The sequence below is a fragment of the Theropithecus gelada genome, chromosome 6, assembly GCF_003255815.1.
Source record: "Theropithecus gelada isolate Dixy chromosome 6, Tgel_1.0, whole genome shotgun sequence".
NCBI classification, from domain to species: Eukaryota; Metazoa; Chordata; class Mammalia; order Primates; family Cercopithecidae; genus Theropithecus; species Theropithecus gelada.
The window spans coordinates 68,555,393-68,568,068 of record NC_037673.1 but is presented as its reverse complement, the minus strand read 5'-3'; the positions used below and the strand labels follow the sequence as shown (position 1 = coordinate 68,568,068).

At 37.4% G+C, this 12,676-nt stretch overlaps 1 protein-coding gene across 2 annotated transcripts in view; it reads right to left on the bottom strand.

The window, feature by feature from the left end:
- Window positions 1-1,863: 1,863 nt before the first annotated feature.
- FCHO2 (FCH domain only 2) overlaps window positions 1,864-12,676 on the bottom strand; it is a 136,165-nt gene continuing 125,352 nt past the window's right edge. For both annotated transcript variants that reach the window (XM_025388618.1, XM_025388617.1), the window contains 4 exons: window positions 10,732-10,931; window positions 9,962-10,026; window positions 4,625-4,789; window positions 1,864-4,310 (listed from right to left, as the gene is read on the bottom strand). In XM_025388618.1, the coding sequence (XP_025244403.1) occupies window positions 4,288-4,310; window positions 4,625-4,789; window positions 9,962-10,026; window positions 10,732-10,931 (453 nt within the window). In that variant the 3' untranslated portion in view covers window positions 1,864-4,287. The remainder of the gene's footprint in view (window positions 4,311-4,624; window positions 4,790-9,961; window positions 10,027-10,731; window positions 10,932-12,676) is intronic.

Below are 12,676 nucleotides of genomic sequence, written 5' to 3'. Positions count from 1 at the left end.
AACCAGCTTGCACAGCAGGAGGTGAGCGAGCATTACTGCCTGAGCTCTGCCTCCTGGCGGATCGGCAGCAGCCTTAGATTCTGATGGGAACGTGAACCCTATGGTGAACTGCGCATGTGAGGGATCTAAGTTGTACGCTCCTTATGAGAATCTAACTAATGACTGATGATCTGAGTAGAACAGTTTCATCCGCTCCTTATGAGAATCTAACTAATGACTGATGATTTGAGTAGAACAGTTTCATCCTTAAACTATCTCCCCACACCACCTCAACCATGGAAAAATTGTCTTCCACAGAACAGGTCCCTGGTGCCAAAAAGGTTGGTGCTGCTGGTTTAAACCATTCTTAGCTCTGTTTCTGTTACTTGAGGCTAAAAACATTACTGGCAGATAAAACACTAATGCTAAAAAGATAACCAATGAGTTATCACAAATGTTCATTCAGAAACGATCATTAGGAGGAGTATGGAAACAATTATTTTAAAATATGGATAAAATACGTACATATAGTAAGAAGTCATGGAAAAACGTTTAATACTGAGAGCCACTGAAACCATTAAATGCACATTAGGAAAAAGGAACAAAGAAAATAACAAAATGGAGAAGGGGTGGGGTACATAGCAGACGGTTACTCTATGTTTATCGAAACCCCGTTTTCTTCCTGGACACAAAACCAAACTACATTTCCCATCTTTGTTTGCAGTTGATTGGAGCCACAAGATCAAATCCTGGCTCATGGAATATGGTCAGAAGTGATGATGCCAATTCTGGGCCTGGCCCATAAAAACTCCCATCTAATCTTTGCTCTTTCCCATCTAATCTTTTGCTGGCCAGCAGATAAAGATTTTAAGCAGAATCACAGAATGGAAAGAGCCTGGGTCCCTGAATTACTATATGGAGCAGAACTCCTCCTCAAACCTACTTATGACTGTGATAAGAGCAATGTAGGAAGTATTGTGTTTAGTTATTGCAGCAGCTAGCATCATTTAGTCTAACAGAGGTGGGAATGGGATGAAGGAGAAAAAGGAAGAAAACAATGATGGGCATATGGTATGAATGGTGAGTGCTATCTGGCCTTTCTACAGGTTCCTCTGCCCTGGCCTACCTAGATAAATTAAGCTGTTCCTTTTCTAACACAGATTGGCAATTTTTTTTCTTTTTTTGAGACAGGGTCTCACTTGGTCACTCAAGCTGGAGTGCTGTGGTACAATCTTGGCTCATTGCAACTTCCACCTCCCATGTTCAAGCAATTCTCCTACCTCAGCCTCCCGAGTAGCTGGGACTACAGGCATAAACCACCATGCCCAGCTAATTTTTGTATTTTTTGGTAGTCAGGGTTTCACCATGCTGGCCAGGCTGATCTTGAACTCCTGACCTCATGTGATCTGCCCACCTTGGCCTTCCAAAGTGCTGGGATTACAGTCATGTGCCACCACACCCAGCCCAAAATTTTCAATAGTTAGGATAAATTCTTTCTTTTCTAATTTCCTTCTTTTGCTCCTTCCTAAATCTACTGTTTTGGCAGGCTTGTCTTAACTAATTCTTTGGAACACTATGATTTTTGAACTGTCTGAGACTGTGTTCCTGAGCAATTGGTTAGGAAGAAAGTCTTTGCTAAAATTTAACATCAATTTAAATATATCTTAAAATATATTAAAAATAATCCCTTGTTAACCAATTTTGACACTTTTGGGATATACTCCAAATGAAGTTTTCTATATAACCAATAAATAACAGTTCTCTCTGTACGTCTGTTCAAACAGTAGTACAAAGTTAAAAACCAATTACTTGGCCAGCTTGCCTTGTCCTAACATCGATGACATAGCTATTACTATCAAGTACAAAGACACATAGATCAACTGATAAATTATATATTACATGTTTATTAAGAGCACAACTTTTATGTAAAATTTACATTTAATGAAAAAAATCAAAAATATTTACAAAATCTTGGAAGACAGATGTGCATTGTTCTAATTACAATCCAAAGTAGTAAATAACAATCCTTAAAAACTCACATTTGTTAGAGTTATGTTTACAAATTCTTGGTTAAAGAGGCAGCTACAAAGTTTATCACTATACATAAGCAAGAACCAGCTTGCTAGGTACATTTCCCATTGAAAATCTACTGGTCTCTTTCACACCATTAGTGGATTTTTAAATGAAAAAAAAAATCAATATAAACTCATATGGCTTCAAAATTGTAACCTGTACTCAATACTTGGTATGAAGACTGTGGTAATTAAGAAAGTGCAGAAGTTTAACCATTTCACTAATTTGTACATTTTTAGGTAATACTTGATTAAAAACAAACACGGTAAGAACAGTGTCTGAATTCTAATAATAAAATATTGACTGCCCAATCAAAGCAGTTTGATTGTGAAGCAGATTACAGTTAGAATTCCAGTAAGGGACTGTAATTGGCATTTAAAAGAGCATAAAATAAGAGTCAGAAATTCTAATTTTGCTCACTATTTAGTAAAGATCAGCGTTTTAGCAAATTATGTGCTGCTTTAGTCAAATCTAAATTCAGACTTGGGCTAACATTGGATATATAAAAAAGCACATACTGTGTTATATGTTGCTAAAGAGTAGATTTTCTGCTGTATTTAGTATAGCAAGATGTTACATAAATGACTAGTAATAGAGGTTTTATTTTCTGTGAAGCTTAACGGAACAATTAGTGGTTTTATATAAATTATCATATATAACACAATTTATCACTTCTATTAGGCAAATAAAGGACACTCATATTTATTATTATAAATGAAATTCCCATTTGTAAATTATGAAGCCTCATCCAAAATATTTTATTTCTTCAGTTCATCAAGATTTGCTATTAAAGTTAGGTTTCTTACTATTTAGTACTGGTAGTTTATTTTTAGAAATGTTTAACCAAATATATCACTTCAAATAATTTTCCTACTTTTATGAAGTCGAAACTGAATAATTAAAATGTACATATTGGTAATTTTTCCAATTGTTGAAATAAAAACAAATGGCAGTGCTTCTCCTTCTGTTTCTAAAATTAATCTTTTAAAAAATGCATTCCTCAAAAAATACCATAAAACTCATGTTCACAACACAATCAGTAAATAAATGCATAAATTTTCAACGATAAAGTGTCAAGGAAAATGCTAAATTGAGAGTTAAAATACCAGTTACCAATTTAGCACTATAGTTTTTTAGAATTTGTTTTAAAATTCACACACTTTTGATGAGGTTAATGTCAAGTATCTGAAGGTAATTTTTCTTCCTGTAAACACATGCCATTGGGTTTATATTTCTCTTTCTAGTGGCTACAGTGTATCACCAAAGAAGTGAGCCAGGATTCTTAAGTTACGCTTTATGACTCTGAATTCCCTTCCCAGTTGCAGGCCAAAAATATTTACAAAAATTGCAAGTATCTTATAAAAATGCTTGATCATTGTAAGATTCTGAACAGAAGATTCAGACTGAGAAAAAGTGAGGCACATTAATGAACACAAACTGTATAGGCACATCTCTGGCTTTTGTTATTGTTTTAAAAGGCACACATTATGCAATTCCATATAAAAATAAATTAAATCTACAGCATTAAATCATCAAAAAAATCACAACTTCTATAAAGTTAACTAACTGCAGAAGTAAATGTCTCTGCTGTCATTTGCAAGCTTATTTTAAAACACATTGCACTTGAGAATTTTTTTAAAAATCATATAAAACATCACTTATACTTTATTAATGTTTATGAGAATCAAATTATAGATTTTTTGCATACAACTTGGACTCTGGTCTGATTACCTTATGGCACATAACTCAATTTGATTGAGTGTTCTGAGTTAACATTACCCAAAACTTGGAATTCATGTTCTATTTGTATACACTGAATATCAAACTTATGAAATTTCAAAGTTATCTCTGACTCTAAAAATTTATGGAAAGCTAAATTACTTTGTGCTTGCTCTCCTGAAATTTTAGGCCTACTATTACACTATAACCCCTTTTTTCAACATAGACACTGGAAATAATTTAAAAATTAAGCCTACAAAAACTTCATTTTTACTGAGAATCTGAATAAATGTGCTTCCTGAATATTGCAGTTGATCATTTACAACATAGAGAATCATTTCAGTACTATTTCTTTCAATGACTCACTTTAAAAGTGCGATTTAATGTTTGTAGTCAGCTCTCAAATATGTCTAAGTTTGAAAGACATCATACAAGTTAAAATAGTGTTTGGAAAGAACAGATAATGCAGAATGGCAGGTTTGTACTCCCTGAAGCCAAACCACTTTCCCAGGTCCATCAACAATCCGCCAGGTATCGTCCTGAAAAACACCAAGCAGACCTTTGCAATTACAATTTCAAATGCACTCTAAGGACATTTTCCACTGTGGTTACCAATACAAAACTCTAGTTCCCATCTGCTATTTACAATACATTAGAATCAGATAACAGGTGTTCAGCTATACTGACTGTAAGTACTCTCTGTCAGGTGTGTCTCTACCTGGCACCTTGTACCAAGGGTTAAAGAAAAAGTTTCCATGTCTTTAGATTATAAATTGCTTAACAGTTTTTCAGTAACTGTTAGAATACAAATGTTTCCCATGTACATTAAAAAGTTTGAAATCTCCTAACTTACCAGTAGCAAACCGCTTCTTTATTAAGGAAAGTCTATAGCCAGTGCCTATAAGTTCGAAATCTACTCCTGAAAGGGTACTTCCCTCGCTGAGGAATTGCACTGCAAGTGTCATGGGTTTACTAGGTCCTTCTGAAAGATCAAATTTTGCTCGGAGGGACCCAGAACCTACAAAGAAAAGAATAAAGCATTTACACTGGGTAAAATACATTTTACACAAAATAGAATCAAATGAGCAAGTAAGCTAAACTACATCAGTCCTATGCTACATTCATTAGATGTGCACAGTAAACAAATCATTATCCTGTTTCCAAATCACATATATTTTAGTGAATATGAATTTTCATTAAGTAAATAACCCATGCTTTTCCTTTACTCAATACTAATCTTCAGAGATGTTTACTACTGGACTCCTATGCTATATGCATGTTGAGGCAAGTCAAAAGAGAAGATGGAAGTAATTGAGGACAGCCCAGAGAAAAACCCTAGGAGGGATATAGGTGGCATAAAGTTAAAAAAGAAATGACTACTGAGTAGTGGAAGAAGTAAAGATGGAAAGGTAACTATGTTTGGGAAAAGTTGTATAACATTGCTATTTTCTATTCACTTTTCTTTTTAAAATTGTATTGGTCTAACATAATGCCAAGTAGGTATTTCTGAGGTGTTCTGTTTCTGATATCATCACCATTTATTCAGTATACCTCAGTCTAATGGAATGGTAGGAACAGTAAACCAATAATTATAATGAATATTATAAATGCTTTAAAGGAGCTCTAAGGAGCCACAGGCACAAAGGCACCTATCTCAGCTGAAAATTATAAATGGTGGTGGGGATGATGGTGTGTATTTTAGGCAGAAGTTACCAAAGATAGAGAGACAGAGAGAGCATGATGCATTTAAGGAAATAGCATCTATATCAGATTAGCTGGAGAACAGGATACAGGTAGAGGGGAGTGGCAGATGAGACTAGAGTGGTAGCACTAGCCAGACCATGGTAAGAAATTCATGATGTAACCATTGGAAATAACCAAAGATAAGGAAGACAAGAACATTTCAGATTAGTGTCTCAAAAACGAAGAGAAGCACAAGATGCAAGTCAAAACAGTTTAGGACTCTAGATGATAGAAAAGGGGGACCTTTCCTAATAAAAAGGAAAGATATTAAGAAAGTCATTTGAAAGATATTTAGGAGTTGGCATCAAGAAATGAGAAAGGAGTTGGCCGGGCGCGGTGGCTCAAGCCTGTAATCCCAGCACTTTGGGAGGCCGAGACGGGCGGATCACGAGGTCAGGAGATCGAGACCATCCTGGCTAACACGATGAAACCCCGTCTCTACTAAAAATACAAAAAAAAAAAAAAAAAAAAACTAGCCGGGCGAGGTGGCGGCGCCTGTAGTCCCAGCTACTCGGGAGGCTGAGGCAGGAGAATGGCGTAAACCCGGGAGGCGGAGCTTGCAGTGAGCGGAGATCCGGCCACTGCACTCCAGCCTGGGCGACAGAGCGAGACTCCGTCTCAAAAAAAAAAAAAAAAGAAATGAGAAAGGAGGAGTCTAGGAGGGTTCCCAGGTTTCTGAGTAGAGCAAATGGACAGAAATGCTAGGTACTAGCAGTAAGATCCTGTGATCCCTTGCACAGAAAAGTTTAACACTACACAGGGAAATGGAGAATAAGGTGTCGCAACATTGATCCAATTTGTATTATTATGCCTGGAGGTGCAGATCAGTAGTGGAGATGAACTGCTGCCTTATTCTTAATTACCATCCAGGCCCTCAAACTTCTACAATTCTTGATAAGCAATTCGGTTGTGCAAAAGTTCTACCATAGGCCAAGAGCAAGAACCTTGACAATCACCTTAGAAATATTTATTGTACCTCTTCTGAGTACACAGTTAGCAACAGAAAACAGATTTCTATTTTACAGAAATTTTTTTTTTTTTTTTTTTGAGACAAGAGTCTCACTCTGTCATCCAGGCTGGAGTGCAGTAGCACAATCTTGGCTCACTGCAACCTCCGCCTCCCGGGTTCAAGCGATTCTCCTGCCTCAGCCTCCCGAGTATCTGGGATTACAGGCGTACACAACCATGCCCGGCTAATTTTTGTATTTTTAGTAGAGATGGGGTTTCACCATATTGGTCAGGCTTGTCTTGAACTCCTGATGTCATGATCCACTCGCCTCAGCCTCCCAAAGTGCTGGGATTTCAGGCGTGAGCCACCACGCCCAGCCTATTTTATAGCATTCTTATTTAGATATTTATTTATTTATTTTTTGAGACAGAGTCTCCCTCTAAGGCCCAAGCTGGAATACAGTGGTACAATCTTGGCTCACTGAAACCTCTGCCTCCCAGGTTCAAGCTAGTCTCGTGACTCAGCCTCCTGAGAAACTGAGACTACAGACACGTGACACCATACTCGGCTAATTTTTGTATTTTTAGTAGAGACAGGGTTTCGCCATGTTGTCTAGGCTGGTCTCCAACTCCCGGCCTCAAATGATCCACCTGCCTCAGCCTCCCAAAGTGCTGAGATCGCAGGCATGAGCCAACATGCCTGGCCTTGGATATTTCTTTTTAAAGGCTTGACTAACCACATCAAAAACCGCGTTTATAAGATTTTTCCATTTCCTCACAGAAACACCTGATACCTGAATAGCAGAGGGAAACTTAAAATCTGGTTAGAAAATTTGTCTTATTTTTTTGAGACAGAGTCTCACTCTGCACCAGGCTGGAGTGCAGTGGCATGATCTCAGCTCACTGGAACCTCCGCCTCCCGGGTTCAAATGATTCTCCTGCCTCAGCCTCCTGAGTGGCTGATACTACAGGCACGTGCTACCACATTCAGCTAATTTTTGTATTTTTAGTAGAGACGGGGTTTCACCATGTTGGCCAGGATGGCCTTGATCTCTTGACCTCACGATCTGCCCGCCTCGGCCTCCCAAAGTGCTGGGATTACAGGCATGAGCCACTGCACCCAGCCTGTGTCTTATTTTTGAGAGAACAAATTTCTTTCTTGGTAATTATTTACAATAGTATAGTTTCATTATATTGGGGAAAAAGATGCTTTTGTTTTTCTAAACTGGTTATAAGCCCTTAATGCAAATAGGATTGCTAGTTTACTTCAATTTAAACTAGGAATTTCAGCTTGGCTCACAAAAAGCTATATATTAATAGCTAGGGTTAAAGTCAATGCAGTTGGCCAGCTGAAAATGGGCAACCTGTAAGTACCAAACAGCAAAAAAAACACTGCAGATTTGCTTGGTTATTTCACCCAATGTATGGCTCTCTAGTAAAAGTCTTATTCAGCATGGCAGGTATAAATGAATAAACAACACTGATACGTTTATGGTCCTTTATACAGAAATATCTATGATAAAAGCTACTGATATGTTTTGTATTTTGATGATATTATGCTCAAAATATTCAAAAAGAAAAAGCTCAGCAATATTTGAAAAGCCAAAAAAACCTATCAAATAGAGAAGCTATTGGCGACTAGGCTGGGCATGGTGGCTCACGCCTGTAATTGCAGCACTTTGGGAGGCCAAGGCTGGCAGATCACCTGAGATCAGGAGTTCAAGACCAGTCTGGCCAACATGGTGAAACCCCGTCTCTACTAAACACACAAAAAGTAACCGGGTGTGGTGGTAGGCGCCTGTAACCCCAGACACTCGGGAGGCTGAGGCAGGAGAATCACTTGAACCTGGGAGGCGGAGCTTGCCGTGAGCCAAGATCGTGCCACTGCACTCCAGCCTGGGCAACAGAGCGAGGCTCCATTTAAAAAAAAAAAAGAAAAGAAGAAAAAAACGAAAACAAGCAGAAAAGTTATTGTAGACTAAAATTATACATTCAAAAGAAGGCAGAAGAATTCTCTTTTGATTAAGAAAAAATAAGACTATCTAATGTTAAAGACTTGGCTGTCCTGAGAATTACATCCTTATTATAAGTTGAGTTATAGAAGTGTTCAGCTAACAGAGCCTTTTCCTCAGCATTATGAACACAAGCAGATGCACTTAGTGAGAGAAGCATAACTTGCTTCTCCTTAAAATAATCATCAGAAAATTGAAGGATGTTGACAGTTAGCTTTAATAGGGGGAAATGGACAGGAAAAAGGTTCTTTTAGAGAAATGGAGAAGGCAAAGGGGTTTTTTTTTTTTTTCAGACAGAGTCTCACTCCATCACCCAGGCTGGAGTGCAGGGGCACCATCTCAGCTCACTGCAACCTCCACCTCCTTGGGTTCAAGTGATTCTCATGCTTAAGTCCCCCAAGTAGCTGGAATTACAGGCGTGCACCACCAAGTCCAGCTAATTTTTGTATTTTTAGTCGAGATGGGGTTTCACCATGTTGGCTAGGCTGGTCTTGAACTCCTGTCTTCAAGTGATCCGCCTGCCTCGGCCTCCCAAAGTGCTGGGATTACAAGTGTGAACCCCTGTGCTGAGACGGCAAACAGCTTTTTAAAGCCTGGGAGCTTCTACATGATTTCTGGGAGGTCAGGATAATCCCATTAACAGAATGAACTCAACTGTGTTAAATCAGTTTTAATTAGTTATCAGGTTACCTACATGGAACACATAGTTCTATTTTTTAAAATTTACTAGGTATTGTTTCTTAATGTTAGCATGTAAGTATAAGAGGTATTTACATAATATTTATAAAGTTATGGCAAAAGAAATTCTTTTTCTTACAGAGAACACATACTCAATCTACAGGAACAAATGTGTTCTGAATCTCAGCTGGTCCATTCTTACTAAAGGTATTAACTTCCACCTAGTGGTCAGTTCTAGAACTGTGGGCATGAAATTCCAGAAGGAAACTTCAAATGAACATGCCCTCAAAAAAGGTATTGCAGTGCTTCCAGGAACAGTGCACCCTTGGCCGGGTGCAGTATCTCAGGCCTGTAATCCCAGCACTTTGGGAGGCCAAGGCGGGCGGATCACAAGGTCAGGAGATCGAGACCATCCTGGGTAATATAGTGAAACCCCGTCTCTACTAAAAAAAAAAACTATATATATATATATGTGTTTATATATGTGTTTTTATATATATACACATATATATGTGTATATATATAAATATATACACATATATATGTGTATATATATAAACATATATATACACACACACACACACACACACAAATTAGCTGGGCGTGGTGGTGTGTGCCTGTAGTCCCAGCTACTCGGGAGGCTGAGGCAGAAGAATCGCTTGAACCTGGGAGGTGGAGGTTGTAGTGAGCTGAGATCGTGTCACTGCACTCCAGCCCGGCAACAAAGTTAGACTCCATCTTCAAAAAAAAAAAAAAAATCCATCTTCAGTGACATCATTTTATAAACAAAAAAGGACGCACACACTTACCTCCATTTTCTGATTTTTCTGAAATACTGGACAATTTCCAAAAGGCTTTCATTTGTTCTGCATTCCTGCAATAAGAACAGATATCTTCAGGTTTTGTATCTAGTATAGTACCTGATAGATGGATGGGACCTCAATAAATAAGTGTATTTTAAATATTTTCACTACAACAAATATAGTGCTAAGTTTAAGTAGTATTAACTGGTGAAAATGTGTTTATGATATAGTATAAATATAATGCTGTATCTTTTTCAATTAATGGAAGTTTACCAAATTATGTAATTCTTCTCATTCCTATTGGTCAGAGAAAGTAAAATGGAATGTGTATAGGAATCAGTACCTTCATTAGTCAAGGAAGACACATGTTATTAAATGATGAAGCAACTATAAAGAGTGGTTAGTCTATACTAATACTAACAGAGGGGACAGGAGAAGCTGCTAAGAGATAGGAGTAACTAATACTATTAAACACTAATTAGATAGCTGTTCCTGTTCCTACAGATATGCCAGATGCTATATTTAATCCATAAAATAATTATTTGTATTTCATTCAAGTCTGGGTGGTACTTAGAGAAAACTAGTTTTGTTTATTTTTTATTAAGGTTACTATGGTTTGACTAGTAAAATGAACCGCATCTTTTACAGCATGGTTTCTACGGAAAAAGGAACTAAAACTTTTCAAACTTCTAAGAAAACTTATAGAACTTGGGTTCTAGAAGTTGGGGATTCCAACAAAAATTTAGTGGGAATTCAGAAACATATGTTTAATTTACCATATTGCAGGGGGAAGGGACTGCATGTTCGTTACTCCTCCATCCACTGGTACCACCACCTGTATGTTGGAAAGCACACTAGGTGCCACCATAGCTTCTGGATTGTATTTATAATCCACTCTAAGATCTGTGGTGCTAGCACTACATTTCCAGTATGTTGCGAGATTCAGAGGAGTGGACTGAATACCATTTGATGATACCTTTAAAGAGAAAAAAACAAACAATTGTTTTTGGTCTGAAAAGTTAACAAGTCATGTTAACGACAGACACTTGAACATGTAAGTCCACAGAATCAAAACTATCTAATGAGGGGACTATCTGTTGGCAGAGTGAAGCAGACCCTTTTCAAAGGAGTAAAGGTCATTCTCATTGTCTGAATCTACTACTACCTACATCAAAATTGCTGTGGTGCTTGTTTATAATGCACATTCCCTTAGCTTCAACTGCAGAAAATCTGATTCAACAGCTTAGGGACAGGGTACAGAAATCAGCATTTTATCAAGGAATTCTTATTTATGCATGTAAAGTTTGCGAATCTTCCAACATTCAACACAGAATTCAAAGATTCTTCATAAAGTATAAGAATTCAGATTTAGAACACTGAGAAAAAAACGCCACTACATAGTACCACAAGCCTGGAATTAGAATACTTCCAACTTCAAAGGTTTAATCACATGACTCACAGTAAATGGTATAATTCTTTCAAATTCTTAAGCTCCTTGTCCAAATGCTCCTTTTTAAGGAGACCTACTCTGACTGCTGTTTTAATTTACACTGAAAACTGTATTTTCAATCTTTCTTACCTTAGTTCATACTTTTTCTTTTTTTCATACCACTCATTTTCTAACATAGAATATTATGATTATTATTTTGAGGCAGGGTCTCACTCTGTTGCTCAGGCTGGAGTGCAGTGGCATGCTCAAGGCTCACTGCAGCCTCTCCTGGGCTCAAGCAATCCTCCCGCCTCAGCCTTCATACTAGCTAGGACTACAGGCTTGTGCCACCACACCCGGATAATTTTACATTTTTTGTAGAGATGGGGTTTCTTTATATTGCCCAGACTGGTCTTGAACTCCTGGACTCAAGCACTCTTCTCGCCTCGGCCTCTCAAAGTACTGGTATTATAGGCGAGAACAATGAAGTCCAGCCCATAGAATATTACTGATCTTTACTGTCTCCCTGTCCTACTCCCAGCAATTACATATACTGAATAATACACATCAGTTGAATAAATCAACACCTGTAAGAAACTTTAAGTCAATTTAAGTGGCAGCACTTTTTTATTCTTTCAGTATTTATTTTCTAGAAACATAAGCCACTTTAATAAAATTACCCTATTAAAAACTCAAACGATAGAGAAATATAAAGTAAGAAATTTATCCCTTGGAATTTTGGCATATATCCTTCCAGATTCTTCAGGCATATGCAAACATAGATCCATGTCATTCTTTTTAATGGCTATAGTAATTAATTTCTTCCTCTGCTGATGTGTATGCTTAGGTGGTTTCTAAACAATGCTACAGCGAATATCCTTTGTGCCTTATCTTCATCCAATTGTGTATTTCTGAAGATTCCTGGAAGTGGAATTGTTGAATTAAAGGTTACATCTTTCAACAATCTAACAGGATTGCCTTCTAAGAGGTTTTACTTGCATCCTATTAACAAGTGATCACACCCTAAAATACTGGATAAAGCGATCTTTCATTTTTGTAAATCTGATGGGCTAAAACTGATATCTCATTGTTATCTTAGTATTTACTGCTCTCATTACTACTAACATGGAGCATCTTTCCATAGGTTATTTATCTATTGAGTTATTAACATGTTGCTTACAAATTTATAAGGGCTCTTTGGGGTAAGCCCTTTGGTCCATCTTACGTGTCATAAATACTTTTCTCACAGATTAAATACTTACTGTGTTTAAAGGTTTAACAAAATACTTTAT